General features: G+C 30.4%; 3 protein-coding genes across 11 annotated transcripts in view; 2 read left to right on the forward strand and 1 right to left on the reverse strand.

Annotated features, from left to right (window-relative positions):
- Positions 1–27,933, reverse strand: part of LOC107066598 (uncharacterized) — a 141,914-nt gene that overhangs the window by 89,930 nt on the left and 24,051 nt on the right. For 2 of the 9 annotated variants that reach the window (XM_089177861.1, XM_089177853.1), the window contains exons 1-3: positions 14,398–14,562; positions 13,942–14,117; positions 7,708–7,770 (exon numbers count right to left, since the gene is read on the reverse strand). The gene's annotated coding sequence lies outside the window, so the exon portion shown is untranslated. Of the gene's footprint in view, positions 1–7,707; positions 7,771–13,941; positions 14,118–14,379; positions 14,564–16,312; positions 16,384–27,933 lie in introns of those variants that run through there. The other 7 variants (XM_089177856.1, XM_089177855.1, XM_089177854.1 and 4 more) reach the window with 7 other exon arrangements.
- LOC107066474 (sodium/hydrogen exchanger 9B1) overlaps positions 15,625–27,933 on the forward strand; it is a 39,887-nt gene continuing 27,578 nt past the window's right edge. Inside the window, exon 1 of the transcript XR_016178387.1 lies at positions 15,625–16,151. The gene's annotated coding sequence lies outside the window, so the exon portion shown is untranslated. The remainder of the gene's footprint in view (positions 16,152–27,933) is intronic.
- On the forward strand, positions 24,327–27,310 carry LOC107066600 (uncharacterized). The gene is made up of 3 exons (XM_015321387.2): positions 24,327–24,334; positions 24,415–24,813; positions 25,290–27,310. The coding sequence occupies exons 2-3, from the start codon at positions 24,421–24,423 to the stop codon at positions 25,731–25,733; spliced, it is 837 nt and encodes a 278-aa protein (XP_015176873.1). The 5' UTR covers positions 24,327–24,334; positions 24,415–24,420; the 3' UTR covers positions 25,734–27,310.

Genomic DNA, 27,933 nt, shown 5'->3' on the forward strand with positions numbered 1-27,933 from the left:
TTAGTTCATCCGAAAGGAAAAGTCTCATCACTTAACCACATGAAATTCATTTGAATTCGAAAATTTGTCCCGGATATAGAGGATAGATGAAAGATTCGGGGACGCGTACCCATCATCAGCAGTCACAGACCAAGAAAATCGATAATACCCATGCCGGTGTATAAATCAGAGTTAGAAATGGCTCTAAGGCGATGAGCGAAAACGCACCCTCTACCCTCTAACCCCCTAACCCCTCATATCCCTTTCTAGCAAACACCCTCTACCAACTACTTGCACCCTCTACAAAGTTGCACCCCCTATAAAGCCTATACACTACTCTTACTAATCCGTAGCCCTAGGCCTGCATTTCATATTCGATCTCGTTGCTATAATCTTTCCACACCATGGCAAATCGGGGAAACACCGTTAACTTTATTGAAATTAATTTCAAATTCGATCCAGTAATATTGTATCAAATTTTTATAAATATTTTTTTAATTTTTCTTTTTTCTATTATTTGATTATTTAAATTTCTTGCAAACTCAAATTTTTTTAGCCCTTAGAACGTTTATTATACTTTTTTTTTTTTTAATATATTATAGCATACTGGTCATATGATGATCTCTAATCAAAAATTTAGGATTTATATAAAAAAAAAATTTTTGTATAAAACGAATGAGTCAGAATTTTGTTAGAATCTAATACAGTTGTAGTAAAGGTTGTAGAGGGTTTTTTTTAAGTTAGTATAAAACGTCATGTTCTTATAACATATTAATGAAAATCGTGTCCTACACTCATCTCAATACCTAAACCAAAATTTTTCTCAAGATCTAAAAAAAAAAAAAAAATGAAATAAAATTAGAAAGTAGTAAATTGGTTAATGTATTATAATTTCAAACAAATCGCATCATAGATCGCTATAAAAATTTTCAAACGAAGTTTCTTGCAGATCCGGTATGCTAAAGTATTTATTACTGCGTCTCGCATAAACAAAAAATAAAAAGAAAAAAAACGAATCAACGAAGAAGTGATACGATCGATTGGTTGCTGAAATACAGATCGAAACTTTCAAAGGCTTATATTGTTCTATTTCCATGGCAAAAGGTAGAATAGAAACTAGAGCTAAAACTGATACTTCGGGTATATTTTTACCAAACACGTTTATCTTTTGTTATTTTTTTACTTTTTTACTCGAATTTACCCGGTTGGGTTCCGCTTTCTTCTTTATAAAAAAACTACCTTTCTACCTTTTTTTTCTTTTAAATTTCTCAATAATAAACGTTCTCACCGTTACCTTACCAATATCATTATTTATAAAAGGTTCCGTCAATCAATCGAACTACTCGATTTATCATCATTTGTTTTTCAACGAAATTTTTTTTTAACAATAATTAGATTTCTAATATTAACTATTTATGTTCATATATAACGCACGAATATTTTTATTAATTAATACTCGTCAATATTAAATAGGACAACGATTTCCTCTGATTTATTAAAAAAACAGAAAACAAAAAAAAGTTTATAAAAGTATTGGAATTCGTTAAAGAATTACGCGTTAATCAAATATTAACGAATCGTGATGTAAGTGAAAAGTAAATACTACGAGAACGAAAAAGGAAGTTTGATGAGACATATACTCTCGAGAATGTTTGATATAAAACAGAGTACTTCTTGTATTTGAAAGATTAAACTCCGACGTTCTGAACGAGCTGTGTTTTCTTCGATCGTATTCTAAAAAACAAAAAAAGATTATAAGATAAAAATAAACGAAAGAAAATTACGAGCAAGCAACACTATTACACTACTTACACGCAACACGTGGTATAAAAAGATTCGACCATTGAACAGTTTTTAATCCTAATTATTATATTCCAAATAAATAAATATTATTATTATCAATTAGATCATTTTTGCTCGATCAATGTTTGCATGAAAATTTCATAATTAATACACGAATTTATTTTGAACAATTAGGCCAAGAATATTCGTTTTCGAATTTCTGCACAATCTAACAATCCTACCAACGGATTAAAAAAAGGATATTTTACATTACCTAATATACCTCTCTCCCTTTCATGCCATATAAATTTTGCATATATAAACATTTTTCTATATTATAACAAATAACGTGGAAATAATATTTAGGTGATAAAATAATTGGATAGGAACACCCTGTATATTATATACGAGTAAATAAATGTTGTATCGATTTTTGATTGAATTATAGGATGTTTCGATATAAGATTAGTGACCTAGATCAACCAAGAAAGACGTTAATAGTAGTTTATTCGTTCATTCTATGTGTTCTATTGGTATAATAGATTTTCTGGTAGTATCATAATATATATATATATATATATATATATATTCTCTGTATTTTGGATATGTAAACTCAAAGAAAGAAAGTCTCACACAACACAAAACAACACACAACGGTGTCGAGTATTTCCTCTCACTTCCTCAAGTAACGATTGCTAACAACCAATCGGATCGCGTTAGGTCAAGCGTGTTTTTCGTTACGCAACGAATATAATGATAGAGAAAGTATGAAACTAAAGTATCGTGCTGTGTTAGCTTAAATCCGAGTCGTCTGTCCAGTTTGATGTAACGGATACGAACAACTACTATTACTGGGTTGTCGAACCCAAAACACGATACGTTCATCAAATACTCTAATATATTTCTTTAACACATATATAGAATATTAAACATTTACATAAACAATTTGATCGTAAGAATTTAAAGTGTTCATACCTGCTTCTAATCAACCCCTTTAATTAAAACAAGTCATTCGAGTCAAAATTAGATTGTTTCTATCACAAATATTATTTGATTTAAAATCAAAAGTTAGGATTATTAATTTTAGGAAACAAAATGATATATGTATTTGAATTGTTTAAATTAAATTCACACGTGTAAAATGTTAACGGGAAATAATTAATTCGTTACTTTTTAGTTGGGGGTTGTAATAAAAAAAAAAAAAAAAAACAAAGAAAAGAAAACGCAAGTACCTTGAAAAGTATTAACATCAGAAAGATATGTATATATATATATATATATATAAGAGCACATAAGTGATAAAGATTTTGATACAGCACACTATATTACGAATATTAGTATAATTAAACAATTTTTTATTACAATTATTTATATTATATGCAAATAAAAATATAAATTGAATTATTATTCTATTTTTTTTGTTTCTTTTTTTTTCTTTTTTTTAACTCACAATCAGTCCACTGTTCTAATTAACCAATAAACACAAAAGTTTACATGTACGTATGAACGTTGACGAATCAATTCGTAACAGTGTACCGAATGCACGATCTAGGTCAAAAGTATTAAAGATGACCGATGACTCACTGCCGAGACCCATTTAAAGCTCCATCCATCCATCCATCCATCCATCCATCCATCCATCCATCCATCCATCCATCCATCCATCCATCCATCCATCCATCCATCCATATCTTCATCGTAAGTAATTTAGTTACATATTTATTGTTTTATATCTGTAAAATATTTAATTGAATCATGGAATAAATTCATCATTAAAAAAAATCCTTTCAAATATTCCGAACGTTAGAAAATCAATTTCCTATTTTTTTTTCTGAACTTTTTTTTTTAATTTGTCTAACTAAAAATACGAACGATCGGTACACGATTATGATAGTAATAATAATAACAACTAATAAAAAAAAAAGAAAAGAATTTTAGTAAATTGTATTATCACGAAAGTGATGTTATTAATATGAAACAATAACGTAGTATTTTTTTTTTTACATTCAAACCATCGATCCAATGGGGCTTCTGCTTTTCTTTGAGAAAGAGAGAGAGAGAGAGAAAGAGAGAAAAAGAGAGAGAGAGAGAAAGAGAGAAGAATATTTTATTGGAGTCACCGACCCCTGTAAACGATCGATCGTCCTATTTCTGTATATTCCGGGCCAATGTCCGTAAATTCGATAAATTTTCATGTTGCACAGAAAGAGAGGTAATAATTAATTAACCTAAAACTTTCCACCCACCCCCTCATCGAATACCCGCTCTCGCAAACTTATGAATAATTTTATGTTAAATGTTCAATTTTAGTTGTTGCTTATACGATTTAACGGATAATTACAAGGACAAGAAAATATTCGACTATTCTTTCGTACGAACAAAGTTGAAGAAAACTTTTACTATATATATATCTTTTTTTCTTCATTGAAGAAGAAGCAAGAAGAAAAAAGAAACAAACAAGAAACCCAAGACTTTAAAAAACATCCAAGAAAAAGAAGAAACCAAATTTCTACTTCAAAGTAATAAAATTAAATTAAAGTAGTTGCGAGTCGAATCGAGTCAAGTTTAGTTTTAGTTTTAGTTAAATTGAGAAGTATTCTCGCGCAAGAGTTTTAAGATGAGATAACAAAGGTAAATATTGTGGTTTTAAAGTGAATCTCCGAAAAAAGGAGCTCTTAGAAAAATTCTAATCCGAAGAAACGCAAAAAAAATCTCCTCGATCAGCATTTCTTCCCATTAAATTGCTAACCCCCTCATTTGGGGATTTCATTTAGTCACCAAGGGACACGTCTATTCACACACGTGTCATTCACAGGCGTGTATTTACAATTCCTTATAGAAATGTGATATTTTACAATTAAATTTTAATACAAAAAGAAAATTATTTAATTCAATCATTTCGAAGAAGGAAAAACGTGTCGGAGTTTGTTCGAAAGAGAAGAAGAAAAAGAAAGAAAAAAAATTAGAAAAATGAACAGAAAAAAATATGAAGCATAGAAAAAAAGAAATGGGGGAAGAGAGGAGGAGAAGAAGGAGGAAAGGATGGAGAAGAGAAGGGGATAGGGAAGTTTTCGCACGGAATAGAGAGCACGTCGTTCCCACATCACACATCTTTTTCCGTACGAAGCTGTTCTGCACGTGGTGTTCAACATCCGCGTGTGATTTGAACGTTTTGTCCACATAAACAACAACCGACAACAACAACGCAGATGCAACTACTTTTTGCTATTAAGCTTTACATACATATATATGTATTTTAATTTATGACGAGAAGTTCTTTTTTAGAAACGAATTCTTCGTACGTATTAATTGAATTAATTATTGTGCATGCAGTTGAATTCTACACGATTGTCATAAAATTGATGTGTGTGTGATCACTGTTGTTGTTGTAAATGTTTTAACAATTAACAGAGATTGTCAAGGAACGAATAAAAAGAAAATTTTTCTTAACACGACAAATTAAAATTAATTTCATTGAATTGCATTAAAATCTTGATAATATTAAAAAAAGAAAAAAAGAATATTAACGAGAATATGTAATAATATTAAATAATTTTTAAAAATTGTAAATTTAAATAAACGGTTTATTTTTTTATTTATACCCCTAGAAAGTGCTATTCAAACGAAATAAATTTCGACGGATTAAAAAATTATTAAAAATATCGGAAATAATTATTCGATAACATTATAAATTATAAAAAAAATGATTATTCGTTTTTTTTATGATTAAATTAAAAAAAAAAATTAAAAGCAGATTTTATTGTGTTATGTAAGTCATACCAACGTTAGTCAAATTGTCGTTAGAAAATTTGTTCGCACACGTTTCCGATGTTACGGAAAATTATCTAAAGAAAAAGTTGAATAATTTATGTAATAAAAAAAAGAAGAAGAAAAAAAGAAAGTAAATTCTTTAAGTGAAACGAGTTGTGTGTGTGATTTCCTCAAAAGAAACCACGATTAAATTCATCGATTCTCTAACAACTAACAACAGTGTGGCCTTTTAAGTGAAACTTTTGGCCTTTCATTCAAATTATTCGCGAGTATGGGAGAAAAATTTAAAAAAAGAAACAAGAGAAATGAATAAAAAGAATCTCTCAAAGTGACACGTGAGAAGATAGCAACAGATCCATAATCTAAATTGCGAGATATTGTGTGCACCGTGCCAACTTACGAAACGAAACAAAGATCTTTCTTTAGAGAAAAGGTTCTCACATCGAATGCGATTAAACTCTTTCACTTTGTTTTTTTATTTTATTTTATTTTATTTTTACATACATTCCACCATTTTCAATTGTCCTAGTAAAAGAGTTGAGAAAAACGAGCAATGTTTCACGTTGGTAGGTTTTAGTACCGTTCGTTTGAACAAAAAAATTCATGTAAAATTCTAACAAGAACTTGTTGAAAACACGAACGTTTAAAAGCCTTGAACTTACTAGGTACAATTTTCTCAACCTAAATCTGATTACCAAGGCCACTTTTTAAAGATGAATAAGATTTTCAAGCTCGAATTATTTAGAAACTATCCTTTTTTTATAGAAACGTGATAACCGTTCTCGAAATGAAATGATTTTAAGCCAATTATTTTTTATTCTTTTTCTTTCCACACAGAATAATTTGTATATAATAAATATCAAATACTTCACGAGTACTAATTTAGCAACGAGTCAATGGTAAGAAGCAAACGCGACTTATTCAACGAGTCGGTGAACGCGTAAATGCTTTTTTCTATCAAAAATAAAAGGGAGGGAGGAAAAACAAGTAAACAAACAAACAAATAAAAAGTAGATCGTACAAAAGGCAACTCATTTTTGTAGACCAACCACTCTGTACGTGCCCGTTTTCTGGATCTATTCATTAAAACCTAACGGCGTAAATACGTAGATACATGTAGATACATACATATATATATACCGTTATAGTACGTGGTATAACGAACATAAAGTTTTTATGGTAATAAAAAAAAAAAAAAGAATATTCCAATAAACGTGTTGCTTCTACTCTTCGTTATAAGACATTTTTCGTTTTCTCCATTTTTTTCTTTTCAATTCAAACTCTGTTTTACTCTGTGCCAATCATTCTACTCTTATCATCTTTTATTTTATTTCTCTCTCTCTCTCTCTCACTGATTCCTAACTTCACTTTTTTACTTTTTCTGTCTGCTCGTAGGTATATCTATCTGTTTCTCTTTTACAATTGGAACTATTTTTACTGAAAAGCCGTAAGAAAAAAAAATGAGAGCATTTCAAAAATTGAACCGTTTAATTTATGCTACTCGCATTTAATTGAATGTGCTACGAAACAATGCGTTTAGAAAATTTATATTATCGTTGTTACTCTCGTTAAACATAATAAAAATAGCGGCACATTACAAAGTGTTATTGTAGAATTTTTTTTTATTTGACACTTAACGAATAAAATAAAAATGAAAATATTTTCAAGATTTGTTACCCCAACTTTTCTAGTTTAAGAAAATTATTCACGAATGTACGATGCACATATACAATCAATAATGAAGAATAAAATTTATATAAAAGAAAAACAAAGAAAATGAAAACAATTCTAACCTAAAAGATCTATCATATTAAAATGTTTTTACGAAAAATTTATTAACGATCGAAAAAACGAAAGGAAGTGTAGAGTAATCGATGAGAGCAAGAATGTTCCCTAATAATAGCACATACTCGCTACTATATTTGCCCCGTAGAAGCTATCAAGAAAACATTCGTTTTTGGCGCCATCTTGTAAATCAAGATGCATAAATCGTAACTCTAAAAAGGTTTGTTCGTAGATTCGATTTAATGACTCAAATCATCCTTGCCAGATTATTATTTCAAATCGTTTACACTATAAATTGTTCACTTTTTATGAAAATTTTATAATCTTAAGTATTCTAATCTCTCACGAACAAGCCTTTTTTTGTTATTTAATATAAATAAAAAATCTTACTTTAACTATAACTCGCAACTGTCGCCACAGGATCCATGATTGAACCTCGGTGTAAGAATTATTCTAAAAAAAATAAAAAGAAAAACACAAAAATAAATCTCATAGAAATTTTAATAAATCTATTAGACAGAAAAATATTAGACATAAAAATTAATGTAAAAAGTAAGACAAATTATATAGAAAATTATATGATAACATAAACATAGAATAATTACATGAGAAAACAAAAAAAAATATAATTGCATAGTTAACTTTCTAGTACCCTAGTTAACAGGAAGGAAAGCACGAAGGGATGTGAGGAGACGTATGAGGAAAAGGGAGGAGGGGAGGGGGATAGAAATGAGGCCCTCGAGGAAATTGGTAAAGCCGGTTGGACATTGATTATGCCAAGGTAGATTAACTTTAGTATCGATTAGGCGAAATGTTAGATCCTGAGAACCCCCTATAGGGTATCATTTAATTAAAACTTAAAGGGTTCTTCGAACATACGTTTAAAAAAACGTCTCAACTATGTCTAAAAAATATTCACACGACAAAAGTCAACCACAAACATAGATCGTTTAATTTTATTCTTTAATTTTTTTATATAGTTTTAATGACGATGAACGTTTAAAAATAACATTTTTTTTTTATAAATTTCACGATAGATACACGTATAAGATACATGCAGGAAATTTTATTTTTTTGCATTTTATTCTCTCATTGTCAATCTATGTTTCTGGTTTCGTGTAACAGGAGCTGAAAAACACTGAACGTGACCCGCTTAGTTGATGCTATGAATAGTCTACAGAGAACAAGAAAGAGAGAAACAGAAAGAGAGAAAACGTGCACGTGGATAGTACGTGAAGTGGTCCATGGTACAAACTGTAAAGCACCGAAGAAACGTCAAATAAACAAGCTCAAAGAGAGCAGGTCCAATTTCAAACTTCCGACCGAGTTAAGGATCACTCGAATCGCATGAATGTGAAGATATATAAGTGATCTCTTTATGATAAAGATTACATTTTAACGGTTAACGTTTCGGTTAAATTACGAAATATACGAAATATTAGATTAATACTATGTAAAGGGTTTTTTTTTCTTTTTTCAATAATATTCAAGTAGATCGAACAAATCTCGAGATCAATAATTTGAGAGACAATTGATTTATTGGGAAAAAGAAAACAAAAACATTCGTAGAAAGTAATAAAATATTCAAACCGATGTAAGATAATAAAAAAAAAAATCAAAATGGAGCAATATACAATTTCCTCTTTATTCAAGGTTTACTTTTGTTTTTGGAGTCTTTTTATGATTACCACGAGTTAATGAAAATTGTCACGTTGAAATAGAGGGGAAAAAAAGAAAAAAACCTGTTTGCAACGTACCGTAGAATAAATAATAAAAATTTATATACGTGCGTGCATGCGTGCGTATATACGTAAACATGTGCGTGTATGTATGTTGAGGAAGGAAGAGTAGAAAAAGTAGGAGAAGAAGAAGACTTCCTTTGTTCGTTCGAATCGAAGCGAGCACCTCTGCTAACGACGAAAGGTGAGGCGAGAATAATAGCCCTCGTAAACCGGTTGCAACGTTGTCCTCGAGACGAAGACAGCGAGAGTTCGGCCAATTTTGACTTAACGGTAAACAAACGCTATTACGAAGGTGCGAAATATACATCAAAATCGTGCCAGTTTGTTCCCCCCTCTGATATACCCCCTCCTCGTTTTTTCTTTTTTAAATTTTATTTTTAAAACAATACCCAAAAATCCAGCCCCTTCTCAACCTCCTGTTTCTGTATCAACAAATTTCAATTTGTAACGAAATTTAACGCAATTCTTCAAAATTAGTAACTTAAATTAAAATTATTTAATTGAACTATTATTTATACGAAACTCACGAAATTTTAAGTGAACGCGATTAAAATAAAATACTGGAATAAACTAAAAGAAAAAAAATTATGGAAACACGATGATTTTATGCTTTAATGCGAAATGTTATAATACGTTTTTTGTGGTATTAAAAAAAAAATATAAAAAAAACAGTAATGATAATTATTCGTTGGGCGTTTGTATAATTACTGCTGCAACTGCTTAATAACACGAAAAAAATGAGCAATTTTTATCAGAAAACCAACGAAATGTAGGTAAACGTAGAATGCAAATTAAGAATAATACCTATGCGAATAAAAAAAAGAAAAAAAGTTAGGAAACACATATTTATATATAAGAATAACGTTATCTTTACGATCGTTAAAAAAAGATAACAATAATTATTTGTTAAATATTTTTTGGTATCGCGCCAAAATAAATTGCTACAGGGTTTTCTTCCTACGCATAATCTTCTTTTTGAGAGACGTATGGTATTATGATGCGTAGGAGTATTCGAATCGTTCTTTTTTCATCATTACGTAACACAAAAATTTCCTAATTCAAGAATAAACATATTTGAACGATGTGAGGATCACATCACACGCGCGGTGACTAAATTTTTTTGATTTTGTTACATAAAAAAATGAACATTTTTTTTTAAATTTTCTTGTTTTTGTTGTTAACAACTGCAAAACGAAGCAAAGTTTCTCATAAAAGACTAATCTTTAATCAACATGCCGATAAATCCCTGTATATTTTATCTTTAAAAAAAAGAAAAGAAAAAAAAATTTAGAAAACTATTAAAGTAATAAGAATTTAAGTGAAACATTAAATTACCAATTACCAGTTAATTTTTTTGCTTAAGAGGGTATTCTGATCTAGAACTTTGAAAAAATCGATTTTTTTTTCATATTTTCAAATCTTAAAATTTGAAGAATATGTCCTTAAGAGGATTTTTCAAAATTCAAATTATTTTCGGAGATATAGCTTTTTTAGTAACGCGGCATCCTATATCTTACCCTTATTATTCAAAACTTTGAACCCGTTTTTCTCTAAACTGTTTTTTTTCACGGTTGTCATGATTTCTCAAGTTCTACTAAACTGATTTACTTGAAATTTGGTGAGAGTCTTCTCTATGCATTTCTCTATCGTACTAACTAAACTCTTAGAACAATTTTCAATTTCTACTATTTTTTAAAAAATTCGGAAAAGTAAAAAAAGTGGTAAAAATAATGTATCTTTTTTTCAGAAAGCCATAATTTAGCGAAACAAAATTTTTTTTAACTCTTTTAGGTATTACGATAGCGTCATTATTCTAAATCAATAATCTTTCTAATTTTTTTAATTCCAATTACTAGGAGAGCTGCAATCGTGACAACCGTCGCGTGCCGTTTTTTGGGACACCCCACTTCATCAGCCTATATCTTTTTCAATTTTGAATTTTTTCACTATTTTTTTTCATGTATTCTTAAAATATTATTAAATATCTTGTAATATTCTAGATAGTGAAAATATTATACGTCTTTTTGTTATTGCACTTGAAAAAGTACCTAAAATTCATACCTCTAGATCAGAATACCCCCTTAAACATGCAATGAAATTTAATATATATATAATACGGATTGTGTTGTTTTATTAATATTAAAAATAATAATAAAAATAATGATATTTTGTAATATTATTTTAAATATATATATATGAACATTATCGTGTACATTAATTCGTAATTATTATAACATAATAAATGCAAACGCATCATACTTCTGTAATAAAATATTGCTTATTCCAGTTTACATAGAATTATTAACGATTGATAGTGAAGTCGTAAATACGAGACAGCATCGGATAAATTTATTGGCTTCCTATTTACCACTTGTGTGAGTAAATCTACATACGTGAGTATTTACAAATGCGTGAGCAACCTAGGAAACACACGTATGCATTGATACGGGCTACTGATTTTGAGTATACACATGCAATCTGAGTATCAAGCCCAACGTTCCAACGAATATTCTCTCTTTCTCTTTCTTTCTTTCTCTCTCCCTCTCTCTCTCTTGCTTTCTTCCTTTCTTTTTTTCTGTTTATAAATATCCTGCTTTACGAATATAAACACACACAGATTCTGTTTTTTTGAAGCCTTTGATCTTATTTCGAGTAACTTTCAATGATAAAAAGCAACTTATAAACAAACGCGATGACACGAAAAATTAATGATTGACGATAAAAAAAAATATATATATATATATATATATATATATATATATATATATGCCTACACTTTTTATTTTAACAAATATATAATACATAAATCATATGAAAGAAATTTTCTTTTATAAAGAATATATATTTGTACATGTTTGTTTCGAGATTTGTTAAATTTTCAAGCGTGCTAATTGTACGTTCGAATGCTCACAGGAGTGACCCTTAATTAACGACTATGAAAAAAAAAAATAAAAAAGGAGAAGGGACAAACGACGTCAAGAAATGTAGGTCAGAACGATTGTTGGGAGCTTTGAATAAGTGTGTGTGTGTGTTATATTTTTATGTGGGAACTCTCGTATACGGTACGAAATTTTATAATAAACTGCAAAAACGTTTCTATAACAAAATCGTTAAGTAATTTAGTAACATTAGAAATATTGATCATGTTGACAATGAATAAAGTTTTATTATATACTATAGTTTTTAATCGATTAAATTTATTTTCCATGTACGATAACATTTTCTGCACGTACACGATTCGAAAAGTTTATACAATAATAATAAACGAATACTATAAAACATAAATTTTGATTGATCGTATTGCATAATATCGATACGATTTTTGATTGGGTTGTTGTTACTCGAAAAATTTCTATCCATTTATAAATAAATCAAATATATTTTGTTTCATTTCTTCTATCATGTCTATAAGAGAAGATTATAAAGGAACTATATTATATTTTCTAATAAAAGATTTAACTTAACCGTTTGAGTCCCAAGCAGCGCGATCGCGCTGTTGAGATTTTATGTCGAGAAAACCCCCAGTACATATTGAACATTGTGAACAACTGACGGTGCGCTCATATTTATGAAACAAATGCATACAAGTAGCGCTGTCGCGATGCTTATATCTTTTCGTACTCATTTAGAGAAAGCGCGGTTGCGCTGTTTGGGTTTCTTCCACGGTGTTTTTTCAAAACCCCCTTGGACTCAAACGGTTAATAACAATATGAGTATTTTTGATCATTAAAAAAATGCAAAATAAAAAGAAAAAAAAATTATTACATCAGATTAACGATTTAGTCGATAAAAAATAAATCATAAAATTTAAATATAAATAAACGTATACGTACAAATACATGCTCATAATAAAAATAATTAGCAATATTATTACATTATATATTTATTATATATCAACGAATTGCGAAAAAATTACACGTCGAATCTTAATGAATTATTATTCATTAACTACGCGAATTTTCTTAAGCAACCTAAAGGGTAAAATTAACTAGCAAATATAATCGAAAGAATAAAAACATTACATATAATACAAATTATTACCAAATCGAATTAAAGTATCAATCAAACAAACACTCCCTGATAAAAGATTTTAAAAAAAGAAATAAAATTCATTCACTGTTAACACTGATTTATTTTCTTATACTTAAAAAAAAAAGACAACAAAAAAATACCATATTCTCGTTAAAAAAAGAGAATAAATCGTCTTTGACCATAATAATTGTCGTATAGTCATGGAGTAAACGATAGAAAGTGGAGAGTGTTAGAAATGATGAAAGAAATAAAAAGAAAAAGGTGGGTGGGAAGGGAGACACAGGAGGGCAAGAGGGGAAAAAAAGAGAAGGAAAGGGGGTGGGGATGAAAATCGATCGGCAATCATCGGCCACGCTTTTTTGTATTTCCAATGTCCGAGGAGGTAGTACCCAAGTACAGAACACACAGCAAAAGTGGACGATTCCAATGATGTACTAAGAGAAAGCTCACGTTCGAACGTTCGGAAAACTGTCGATCTTCTTTCTCTTTCTCTTCTCTTTGCTCTAACTCTGCATGCATGTGTGTTTCGAAAAAGAAGGGTGGATGGATTCGAATCGAAATGGCATTCGGCCAAATTCTCCCGCGCTCAAACGCACATTATTAAAACCGTCGCCGGTTGTTGTTTATCGCGATGATTGCTGTCCCCAACGCTCATTATCGAACGGTACGAAAACGCCATTGTTTCGTTTGTACGGTCAAAGAATGAAAGAAAGGGACAGGACGAACAAAAAGATAGAGAGAAAAAGAGAGAGGGGAAGGGGGGTGAGAAATACGAAACAACTATAAGAAAGGATTTAAAAAAGGATAGGAGTATAATAACAATACAAAAAATGTTGTCTTTTTCACTCACCAATTCGTTTGAAGACGATTGAAAATATCGTTGTCAGATTTTCCCTTGTTCCCCCTTTTAGAATACAAAACGTTGCGTTTATAATCCAATATGGTAGTTCCTATGTTGTACACATGTCAAAACAAATCACCGAACGACAACGACGCGACATTTATGGACCGGCCCTGAGAAAACTTCTAAGAGTTGAATATATTATATTCTTCCTTCTTTTTTCTTCTTATTATCCCTCCCTTTCACTCTTTCTCTCTCTCTCTCTCTCTCTTTCTCTCTCTTTGTACGTGTGTAAGTGTGTATGTATATATGTTATGTATTATAACGAAAGAGAGAGAGAGAGAGAGAGAGAGAGAGAGAGAAAGAGAGGAGAAATGTACGACGAATTCTAATTGAAATGTTTTTTTTGTTAATTAAACGATCAAACAATTAAGGATTAAAAACTACTATTATATAATCGCGCACTTGAATATTTTTTCCTTCGTAAACGCGTCGTAATTCTTGATGTGCAAATAATAAGAAGACTTATATATGTGTGTATGAAAAAGGAAAGAAAGGGAAAATAAGAGAAAGAGAGGGGGAGACACGGTTAAGCAAAACGATACGCACGCGACGAACATCCAACGTAGACTGGCACCCGCACGCCACGGACGCAGTAAGCGGGGCAAAGAGGTGGTCGTCCGTTACGCGGTGGAAGGGGAAAGTTCGTTCGTGCTTGCTGGCTACGATTCGTTGGTGGGGGAAACGCGCGGCGCGTTAACTGAGTGGTGGGGATACCGGTGGTTCACAGTGATTCTCAACTATCGATGATGATTGTTTCCTTTTCAAACCCTTTTTTTTTATTTTCTTTTTTGATCAGTTCTTTAAATATATTATTTAAAAATATTTCGATAGATTTTTACTTTACTTTTTTAAGATATAAAATGACAATAGGACACATTTTTTTACAAATATTAAACTTCAATTTAATTTAATTTTTTTTTTAAGTAAGTTTGTTTTGCAAAATAAAATAAAATTATATTTTTCACATTAATTATAATATTAATTTGTATACATACCAATAATATCGGTAATTGTAAATTAATAAATAATATATGTGTATATATATGTATGTTAATGATTATTATTTAATATATTTATTATAAGCGAGTAGAAGTAATCGGTGTATAATTATATAACAATACAATGATCGTTAATTAAAATAGAACTTAATCGTAATATAGAAGAGCGTAAAAAAAAAATTGGTTTCGAAATGTAGACGCAATCCAAATACTTTCCTCATTTGCAAATAGCTCTCTTCTACTCGTACGGTATGGAATCATACCGTGTTTCTTTCATTTCGAAAGGGTTGCACCATTGTAAATGCATCATCCAAGTAAGAATACCATGTAGCCGAAGGTAAAACGGATTTCAGGCATCTGCTAATGCAGGACTTATTAGCACTAATTTTAGGAAAACAGGATATACTGGTATTCGTAAACTCACAATGAAATACCTATGATTTCAATGAAAGAAATTTTTCACATTAACAAACAGAGAGAGAAAGAGAGATAAAAGATAATAAATTTAAATGAAATAAAATCAATGATCAAAATTTCTATCACAACCAATTAGTATTTTATTTTCTTTAAATGGTACAATTAGCCAGATTTACAGTTAATTGGGTGGGAGGGAGGGGTCCAGCGGGTTGATTTTTAACTTAATTAAGCAATATTGAGAATGATATTGGCGGTACACCGAGGATCGCAGGACTCGTAGCAAATCGATTGGTCGCATGAAGGATTACGGGCGCGGTACGCATGCCGGATACCCGCGCGTACCTCTACCTAGCCGGTATCCTCTGAGCAACCACGCATGGTGGTGGGTCGGTCTGGCGAAGCACCGTGACCCACATTTCCATATCGACTACAATCCCAGCTAAAGTGTATTCTTTTGGTATACTTTTTTTATTTTCTTTCTTTTCATATCTGGGGGTGGGAGGTTGAGTCCATTTGTTTGGCCTTTTTCGTACCATAGTAGGGTTTATCGAAGGCTCTGTTATTCACAAAAGAAAAAAACCCACCAAAAGAGAAAGAGAGAAACGATGATTGAAAGAAGAAGAAGAAGAAGACGACGAAATAGAGCACATGGAACCCAATGGTAAAACGTAATCTGTATAAAAACTGGTTGGTGAACTACCATTTAAAGAAAGTCAAAGAGGGAGAAGACGAATAAATCGTGTAAGTGTATATATATAACATCGCGCCTTCTATGGTTCTGAGTAACTACATAAGCATTACTACACACCCTGTGAAATACGTTCGCCAATGAAATTTTTGCTTGACCGTTTGTTATCGAATCGTAAAGTTGATTTTTAAATAGCGTATGTTATTTCTATTACCTTGATGATAGAATCCCTTTAACCGCTGTTGTATTCCATTTTCATTCAAGGACTCCAATCATCTTTATCACCTGCAATCAAAAAATATATCAAATATATATATTTAGTTTTATGCATTTTATATACGAAAGAACAAAATTTAAAAAAAAGCAAAACAAAAATGGCGTATACGTCACGTTTTAAACGTTACGGTTGAAATGTAACCTTCGCGAAAGAGAATAATCACGATTGAATCATCTTTAAAATCATGCACGGACAGCAATGCCTCGAGACTCGTCGAACGAGTTTGCGATAGCGTAATAATCCACGAACCTAGTCTCTCTCCTCTTGATGATTCATGAATCAATAATAATGACACACAAACACTATACGCGATTTTTGAATCTTAATGTTCTCCTGTTTATATAGGTTTGCCTGTCATGCAATAGTATAATGCAATAATATCTGTGTATATATCATGTTGTAACATAAATATTTACATATCTACATTCATACATGTATTTAATATTATATAAGTAAGAATATGAATTATAGATATAACGGTCTCAATTGCATGTGTCAACTTTCATAAGATGGCCTGGCCTAATTGTTTAATAATGTATGATCACCAAGTACAAATTTAAAATACCTTTTCTTAATTATTTTTATTATTGCAAACATAAAAAAAAACTCGAAGATACGAGTCAACGAATATCAAAACTTTCTTATAAGAAAAAAAATAAAAAAATAAAAACATAAATTAGTTAAGAAATTAATCGATTTATTTTTATCTAGTACTTTATATTCATTATTTAGTTTGCTTTAGAATAGTTTGCTTATTTAATTTGCCATACTCTTTTACATTTAAATTAACTTCAAAACCAAAAAAGAAAAGAAAGCAAAAAAGCCGTAGACAAAGAAAGCAGAGAAAATGGGGGGAAGGGTGGCAAGGAAAAAAAATAAAAATAAAAATGACGTAGAAAAACGGTTTAACCTTTATTTTTTAAAACGGAGAAACGTTTAACGAGCTTAGGGAACTAGTCGAATTCCCATAGCAAAGATTCAAAACAATGAAGAAAAGGGGGTGGGTTGGTGAGTTGTGGGAGTGGGGATAAAGGGAAGGAGGTAAATGGGTATAAAACTAAATACCACCACCTTCGTAATAATTTTCAATTAATTATTCTCCCATCATCTTTATTGCAAAGCTATTATTTAACCGGGTTGATAAACTTTTATTCATAGCAAACAAGAGAGATAGACATTTCAAAGTAAAAGATCTGGTTCACCGGACAAAAACAACGAAAATGTTGAGAGAGAGAGAGAGAGAGAGAGAGAGAGAAAGAGAAAGAGAAAGAGAAAGAAAGAGAAAGAAAAAAGAATAAAACAAGTTTATTCTTTCGATAAATATTTGAAATCCTAACGTGCTCACAGCTAGTTACAAGGAAAGGTAAGAATGTTTTTCACCTATTTTATCAAGGAACAAGAAGACGTGACATTGATTTGAATATGTATTCCCCACTTTTTCTACGTACGAGTTAAGATTCGTTTCGCGCACCACCACCCCCTATCCTTCACCCTCACCATCCCCCTTACCCGGCCCCATTTCGAAAATGAAGAAGAACAAGAAGAAGGTACTTTGGAAAGTAGACTTGTATGTATATAATACCTAATAATAGTAGCAGTAGTAGTAGTAGTAGTTAGTAGTAGTAGCAGTAGCAGCAGAACACAGGAACTCTGTTGGGTGCCATGCGCATATCGAGCTTTAATCGTAGCTTGTTTTAACTCGGTTTCCTTGTCTCTCCTTCGACTAACTCAGCTACTCGAGCCTACTCGTCGAGGACACATACGTGACTTTAATTTTGATACGGGGAGGAATTCCCATGCTACGAACACGCTCCTGCGGTTTAATTTCACCAACGCAGCAGCAGCAGCAGCAACCTGCCTACGTTTCCTACCAATCATATACCTCTCTCTCTCTCTCTCTCTCTCTCTCTTTCTCTATCTATCTTTCTCTTTGGTACTTGGTCTATCCTAAGTCATCCCCCCGTTTTATTGATACATAACCTCTACGCACGTACCAAACCAATTCAAATAGACGATAAAAATATGATGATGATACATAAAACAAGGATTATTTAAAAAAAATATTATTCTTTTTAAACAAGATAAATACTTTTTCTTTACCATTTAACATATAACTCTAATACTGATGTACCTGAAGATTAAACATTAGAAAGAAAGAAAGAACGAGAGAGAGAGAGAGAGAAAAAAAGGAAAAAAAATGACGATTCGAATAATCGTTCTTGCGTTTATATACGCGCCTGCCTACGGCCACGCATCTTTGCTTTCTTTTCTTTTTCATTTTTTTTTCTTTCTTTCTTTCTTTCCTTCTTTCTGTCCTATTCTATTCGATTCTATTCCATCTCTTTCCCTTACGCACATTTCCCACCATCCCCACTTCCTATTTCCTCCTACACTTCTATACACTTCTTCGTAGAAGTTCCTTTTTCCTCCTTCATAGACGAACACAATTCCCCTCCACCGTCCCACTACTATAGGACGGCAAACCTAGACAATAACTCTTTTGTCTATGGCCGAAGGCACGTGGCGCAGGAAAATTACAACGCTGCCAGTTTATTGTAAACATTTGTCCGCGCAAATAGACTCAGGAGGGCGAGAGATCATCTCTCGATTTTTATCTTTCTCTCTCTCTTTCTCTCTCTCTCTTTCTGTGTTTTTTTTCTTTTCTTTTTTCTCTCTTTATCTTTATCTTAATCTTTATCTTTACTTTTATCTTTATCTTGACGCCTCCTTGGCGTGTAACGGAAGAAAAGGGGTAGAAGGAAGTGTAGGGTGGAGTAGGGAGGAAAGAAGCCAAAGCATCCACCCCACCCCTCTCTGCTGCCTACCACCACCCACCCCCCGTTTTGTTTTCTCGAGAAAAACCACTCGGATAATACGAGACTGTCTGAAAGGACTCCCCGAAAGAGAGTCTACGTAATAACGGCGAGACGTTTCTTAAATTTCTTCCCGACCAATGAAAATGTAGGAAAGAACGAGGAGATCGAACTAGAGTGGTGGAGGTGGGGGTGGGGGAAGTTACGAACACGAGCCAGGTCTGACAATGTACGACTGCATTTATATGTTTACATGCGAACTCGCGTATCGTATTGCTTGAAAAGAAAAAAAAAAAAAAAAAAAAACATTCGGATTCGTTTACAAACATAAATTCACATTTTAGATGTTTGCATTTTTTCTTTTTCGTCTTTTTTCTTTTCGAAATACAATTTTTTTTTGCAAAATTTATCGTAAAAGTACTTCGTGAAAAAGTTATTAGATTAAGTGGTAGGGTAGAAAGTTTTACGTCAAAAATATTGGTTGGAACAACTTTGATGGCGATTCAAATGAATTCAAATTAGAAACGAAATTCGTAAAAATCGTATGTCATATGTGTTCTCGAAAAATAGCTTCAATTCGGAAACACGATCATATCGGGGGAGGGTGGAAGTATGGGTGCACATTACGATCGCACGTAACATGTTTTTTGTTTCCCTTCTAATTTTGGCTAATTGAAACTCACCCCCGAAAGTTACGTCGAAATGTTTATTTTAACATCTTGTATATCATAAATAAAAAAAAATAAAAACAAATCTTTTCGTTAACAAATTTGAATTACGCGTTATTTAACTTATGTTAATTTTTTTCGAGTAAAATTATCCCCAACTTCTGGCTCGATTTGATTATCAGTTTATAACAGAACACCCTTTACATTGTCGTCATACATTTATTATGGATTAATAATAAACACGTAAATGCATATTTAGTTGTACATATCTAGTAGAAAATTTCGTTAGATGGATTTAAAAGAACGAAAATAAATAGAGTGAAAAAATATGAAACACGACGATGGGTAAAAAATCCGTGAAAGTTCGAATGTTGCTGTAACAACGATCCATTTACGAGTAACATAATAAACTACGTACATCGACTTAATAACTTTAAACAATTCTGCTATCAAGTTAAAGTTTCATTTCTTTGCATCATTCCCTGCGAATAATATTATAATAATAATATATAATATTATTATCAATATTATTTTAAACAAACGAAAAATGTTATTTTGTTTTAATTTATTATTGCATATCGTTTTTTAATCTTTCATAAAATATTTTTGTCCACTCGTTCGACTCGTTACCAACTCATAATCGGTATTATAATTGTTTTTCATCTCCTTTCCCTTCCTTTCACACCCATAAATCGAATATAAATAAATTTTATAAATATTTTTGTTTCTTTTTTTGTAACAACTGGGATAGGATTTCCACTATTATTTTTAATGAAAGATAAAAATAACATTTTTCTGAGTTAAATTTTTTTACAAATAAATAACTTTGATACCTTGAATGCACTTGCATTTCCTTTTTTTACTAATATTTGTACGAATATTTGCTTTTACCACCTTCCCTCATAAAAATAAAATTTCCTATAAAAAGTCTTCCAAACTTGTTGAAACGTTTCAAACTCACCCCGAACGTGCAAACCTTTATACAGATGATAAAAAAGAGAAACTAATAAATATCAACATTACGATGGATTAAACCGAAATGAAAAACGAAGAAAGAAAAAAAAGATAAATTATGAATTTAATGAGTAAGCATGGGGTGGAGGGAAAGGACCCTATCAAATTTCACCCATCGCGTCATTTCCGCTTTTATTTGTGCTCCGTGTTATTTCTCTATCTGTCGTAGATACATTCGTTGAATTCAATCTCGTAAGCCGGATGTTGTCAATAAGCGTGTATGTGACGAGATAAATCCAAAATACTGGAAGAATTCGAATCATATTTTGGCGATAGTCCGAAAGGAAAATATATGCCATATTGTAAGAATGAAATCCCTCCAAGGCCCCTCCCCAAAAAGAAAAACAGAAACAAATAAACATAAATAACAAGAAAAGATTTCAAATTTTGGTGTTTATTCATTTTCAACAATTTTTTCTTTTCATTTGTCATATGGAAAATATTTAATAGTTAATATAATCATTTGATATATATATATATGATATATAATGATAATGAAATCTAATATAATTAAAATTAAATTATATGTAATAATTATTAGATCGTTTAAGATTTCAAAAAAATTTTGTAATATGCAATAAATTAATCATCTCTCTCTCAGGCACACTCTTTACAATACTCTCTTCCTTTTACCATCCCTCCACTCTTTTTTTTTCTTCTTCTTCTTTTAAACAATGGTGAGACGTGATCTATCGCAAGGAACGCGCAGGATTTTGGGTGATGGAAGAAAAACGTCAATCCAATGCGAGACATCGAGAATAAGGAGCGAAAGCAGGCAATTTTTTAAGTGTGCAAGAGAGAAGGAACCCCTTCTTGAAAGAGTAGAAGAAGAAGGGTAACAGGAAAAGGGGTGGCTCGAGTACCAAAGGCAAGATCAAGACATGGGGAATACTTTCGACAATTTTTCTCGAACATCTTTCTATGTTTACGAACCTATGCATTACGTATATATGTATATGTAAATTATTATACTCATATACATATGTATGCGTACGATAAAGACGTTTCCGTATCGCCATAAAAATCCTCCATTCTTTTTCTTATATCATCTTTATTATACCATTTTTACCACTATTCTTGATGCTATTTTGATAAAAAAAATAATCAAATGTATATTTACGTGTCTAATTTTTGTTGAAATATTTTTGATTATTCTATCAACAACAAAAAATGAAAAAAAAAAACAATAATACGATACTACATATCTTCGATTAAAAAAAAAGAGAATCAAATTATATAATATATTGCAGAAATTTTTATACAAACTTACGATCTCGAATTTACGATTTATATTGAATTAATTGACACCATTGTGTTTTTAAACATTAACATAATTTAAATTGAACAACCGATATAAGATTAAAAGCGATTTATTATCTATAATTAAGCATTATCCGCGTATATAAAAAGATGCATACAACTTGTTGGTTAGTTAAATATTCTCGATGGAAAAGTAAAATTCGTTTAAAAAGATAGACGAATGAAATTTCACGATGCTAGTAATTAACGTTAATGAATACTAAATATATTTCATAAATCTACTAAGCGTGAAATATTACGCTTAATCAGGTTAATATTCTTCTAGCATAAGAAAGTCGAGGTCGATACAGTTTCTCTCTCACTCTCTCTCTCTCTCTCTCATCAAATGATTTTACGAACATTTGGAATTTCATGGTCGAAGTAGAAATCTTATTTGGTGCGGTCTCGCATTTAAACCGAAATTTAATTTTACTAGCTAGGAGGAGACAGACAAATCTAATCAAAATAATTTTAAACTTTAGAGGAAACATCTCAGGGAAAAGTCCAAGGGTCAGTTGGATCAAGTACGTTCATTAGTGATCCTTGATCACAAGGACTAAATTCAATGTTGGCTTAGGAAGAGATAGCTTATGGTTAAATTTTGATTCAACCAATGGGTTATATTTAGTCATCGTTCTAGAAACTGAATAATTTCTATATAAATCCTATATATTTAATAATGAATGATTTTTTTTTTTTTTTATTACTAATGGATTACCGCGAAATTATTTACAACGAATAATCGAATTATTTTATCGAATAAAACTGTGATCGAAGTTTTTAAATGAAAAATCTCGACATCGAAGAACAAGAACAAAAATATCGGAGATATTTGATTAATGAAATTATTTGAATGACTGTGCACCCCAAAAACAAAAACGAAAAAAAAGGACCACGATGAATCTCGTTTACAATTTTTATTTGAAATTTGAATAATATTTTACGGTTTACCTTATTACGAACTCTAGTTTGATTTCTGTTTTATCGGTCGCGTTAAATGTTGTGACTAAATATTGAAAGAAATTATCAATTAACAATCATTTTCTCGAATTTCTTTCTCACTCGTCGGGTAATGCGTACAAAGTCGTTCGAAACCATTGACGATGAAAACAACAAATTGATCATTTTTATTTTCTCGAATGCTCCATCTATCGAAAATAATTTGATTACTCAACGCTAACCTGTATTATCGATAAAACAGAATACATTTCAAAAAGGGACTATTATATCGGTAAATAAAATCAAAATCTATCTCGACCCAATTTTTCCGTACGATCGTTCAAAAACAATTAATTTATTTATTTTAAATATGCGTTAGAACTGATACGAATGTATCAATTCGTTTACTAAAAAAAAGAAAAATATATAAAAATTCGTCATGAACTTTTACTCGTCTCCTTGATTCATCAACCTACAGTCACACCTGTTCCCATTGCAGGCACAAACTTGTAACTCTAATTTAAGCACATATATGCGTTCTCATGAACAGCGTAACATTTTTTTATCAAATAATTTCTACATTTATATATAAAATCTATTTTATTCTACTAAATGCTAAATACAATTTTTTTAATAATAATTTTGGTGTAAAAAAATAAAAAACTAAAATAAATGTTTTAAACGCAAAATTGAAAGATCGTAAAAATTAGCTCTTTTTTTTATTTCACTAAAATTACGTAGGTACCTGAATAATTACTAATATTAAATTAATAATTTATGAAATAATATTTAATTGATTTGAATTAAGTAATAATAATCGAGATATTGTGACTTTAATCGTAAAAAGAGACGTGTATAAACATTTGAATCGAAAACATTCCTTACAATTATTCGATGTGACAAACCGAATAATTTTTCCCATTACTTCTTGAACTCTGATATATATCAGATATTATATTATTATATTATTTTATATATATATATATAAGGATGGCATGTAAGAAGATAGAAATCACATAGCAACTGAGGACTACCAGAAGAGTCCGCTTGAATAGAATGAGTCACGTTCATTCGTGAACGAACACGCTTTACCTAGCTGTTCGTTGACCGAGCTTCACGAGATTGTGGCAGTCTGTTAGTTTGCTTCGTTTGCGATACACGCGGAGGAACAGTACGCGTTCAATATAATCAATAGAAAAAAATTATCGACACAAAAAAAGGAAAAAGTGAGAAAGTGTACCAGTTCATTGATTTAATTTAATTTAATTTTTTTTTTATTTTTCGTTCAATTTGAATTGTTTTTCAGAAAGAAATGTATACAAAATCAATAAACGTTAATAATCCAATGGCAAATGACAGGATAGTTAAATTTATTCAACTTTATCGATCATGCGAGTGCCTTTGGAACGTCTCATCCAAAGATTACGGAAGCAAACTTTCCCGTAATGCTGCTTTCGACACGATATCAAGGAAAATGCAAATTCCAAATTTAGGACCGCGAGAAGTAGCCAGGAAAATAAAAAATCTTAAATCGGCTTACCAACTGGAAGTAAAGAAGATCAAAGAAAAATCATTATCGGGAATTGTTTATCGACCGAGCGCCATGTGGTTCAATCTTTTGGATGAATTTTTACAAAACTCTGAGAAATCGGTTGAACATAATTGTAGATCGAACGATCATCAATCAACCGATCGATCTGAAACGGTAATTTATTTATATTCATTCGTTTCTTATTCGTTTATTTAATTGAATTATTAAAAAATCTATTTCTTATTCCACGCAAATGTTTGTTTCCAACGGAACAAACTACATAAATTCGAATTTTATAATTTTTTTTTACACGTAAAAATTTGCATTTTTTTACATTAATTGTTGCAACATATAAAATCTGTAAGAAATATAATAGCATTTATTTTGGAGGTTATGTTTGATTTATGAATGTACTATAGTACAACACACAGTTCGTTTTGTTATGCAAATCACAACATTCATTCGTCGGTACTCGTCATAAAATACTATTCGGCTATTTTTTTATTTTTTCACAATCAAAGTACTAATTCTCTTTCTTATGCTATAAATACGAAAAATAATAATTACAAATAATTAAAACCCAATTATTTGTCGATAAGAATAAGAACAGGATCGTCATAAAAATGTAAAACAATTTTCTTTTTTTACAGACTCAACAAACTGTATCGAACATTAACGATGAAAATAACGTTTCGAGTATAACGAAAAATCTTTTTAAATTTGAATCAAGCTCGGACAATGAAAGTAATTCTTCATCGAGAAGAAATAAAACATCGTTGGTCGATGTTATTTTCAACGAAAGACAAAAAAAACGTAGGAGGAAAGAAAAAGACAGGATGACACTTAACGAATACAAAAGTTTTGGTAAATACGTTGCTAAGAATTTGAACAAAATGCCATTCGAATATGCGATATCAGCAGAAACTGAAATTCACAGTATCATAATAAAGTATAAGGTTTATGCTATGCGAAAAATTGTTTATTCAAAGAGGAATACAACGAGCATGATCAAAAGGCATCCGTCAACATTTCTACCATCTCAAAATTTTTCTTCGATACTTCGTCATAGTATTCATGAAATACGACCAACGTAACATAATTTCGTTAATAGGATTGAAGATACGTTTGATATTAGAGCCAAAGTTTTTAATCTATTATTGTATTTATATTAAACGTTTAGTGGCATCTAGATTAAAATTACGTCGACCGTATTTTTCGTAATTTTAGATATATTTTTTTTCGATAAATTAAGCAATATATTAGACATATATCTAATACCTAAATTATATTAAAAAGAACAAAAAAACATTTTTTGATAATAGTCTGGTTACGAATTTCTAGTTGCAATTTATTTATAATATACACAATGTTCTGTTGTAATTAGTGGTAAAAACTAGCAAAGAATGATTTTACATGAAAATACTAGTAAGTCAAAAATTAATGATAAAATTTGTTCGTACGAGAAATTTTTTAACTAAGAAAAATAATTATTTTGAAAATTCGTCTAATTATGCATTTAATTGTGTTTGTAACCGTCGATATTAAAATGAGCATAAGAAAACCAATTAAAAAAAATTTTGACGGTATTAGAGAAATATAATAAAATAGTTTTGTTCTGTTTTGCGTGCAAAAACGGAAAAAAGGGGATCACTTGAAAATGATCATTGATATGCAGTATTTATCTAGTTGATAATTAATCTTAGCATATATTGCAGTAAATGTATTTATATTATATCGTCGATATGCATTATTTATAAATCCTTGTTTATATTTCTTCGGTATTTCACGAACGATCAACGATAACTTTATTTTTATATCTCCAAACGTTAATGTTTTAAGAAATACAAAAATGCTCTTGAAAAATATTAAAGATAATAAATCTAAAATTAAAAAATAGATAAATTTTTAAAATTAAAAATAAGATAATAAGTAACTTAAACTAATCAATTTTCATAAACGTATGAACTACTTGTATTTTATCTTTTTTACTTGCTATTAATGTTTCATACAAAAGAACCTCCTGTCTGTTTATACGAACATCCAGTATAATTAACTATAGAGAAAATTAAATAGTCACATTAAATTATATAACAATGATCATATATACATATACATATATGTATAATTAAACATTTATAGATTAATAGATAATACGATAGAAAATATTAAATCATTGTAGAGAAAACAAAATAACGAAATAATAATAATTATTATTATTAAAAAGAATTTTTTTGATTTGAGTGTTCGTCGAATGTTAAAGAAAATAAAGAAAAAAGGGGAAAAAGGAGTAGGAGTAGGGAAGAAAAAAAAATGAACTTAAATTTCTTGCTCAAGTGGATTTTCTTTTCTTTTTTAATCGTCAGCGAAGCGTCTCGTATCACAAAGGGTTAACGATATTCCATTTCTGAACGATCGCGCTTCGCCGATAACAGGGCTTTCCATTCTCAACAGGCTTTCCGATTCTCGACGGCGTAAAATCAACAAGGAAGTGCTTTCTCTCTCTCTCTCTTTCTCGCTTTCACATTCTCTATCTTCGTCTCCCTTCACGAATATATATCTTCTATCAGCTCTTATTTTATCGTTTATCGATTATGGTCGCGGCGCCGTTCTCTTCGGTGTTTGTAATGATGAAGTTGGCATAAAATTGCAAATGCCTTTTTACTATATCGTTACCTGTAAAATAGGGAAATGAATAGAAAGAAAAATAAAAAATATATGATTATATATAAAATAAAACGAGCAAAGCAAAACAAAAACAAAAACAAAATATAAATAAATTACAGAACCAATATCCTGTTATAATTCAAGCAAATATATTGAATGAGAGAGAAAAACTAATCTACGTAAGATTTAATTTTATATTCAAAATTCGAAAAAGTGAAAGAAAAAAAGAGAAAGAAAAAAGATAGAATATAAAATAAAATAAATCAAACAAAACAAAACATAAATTACAGGATCAATATTTTGTTATAGAATTAAGCAATTATATTGAATGAAAATTAAGCTATGAAAGATTTAATTTTATATTCAGAATTCAAATAAAGAAAAAAAAAGAAGGAGAGGGAGAGAGAGAGACAGAGAGATAGAGAGAGAGAGAGAGAGAGAGAGAAAGAGAGAGAGAGAGTAGAATCAGTCCCGTTGAAGAAGAAAAAAGGAACAAAAACGGACAAACGTGTGTTGATGGTGCGTTTGATCCTTGGAATAAATCTCGACTATAGGTTTACATAAATATATGAATCAGGTCTATTGGAAAGTTCTGACAATTTTGAGAACAAAACAAAAATAATAAATTTC

The sequence above is a fragment of the Polistes dominula genome, unplaced genomic scaffold (assembly GCF_049000335.1).
Source record: "Polistes dominula isolate Pdom_NZ unplaced genomic scaffold, Pdom_raw_medaka contig_24, whole genome shotgun sequence".
Lineage (NCBI taxonomy): Eukaryota > Metazoa > Arthropoda > Insecta > Hymenoptera > Vespidae > Polistes > Polistes dominula.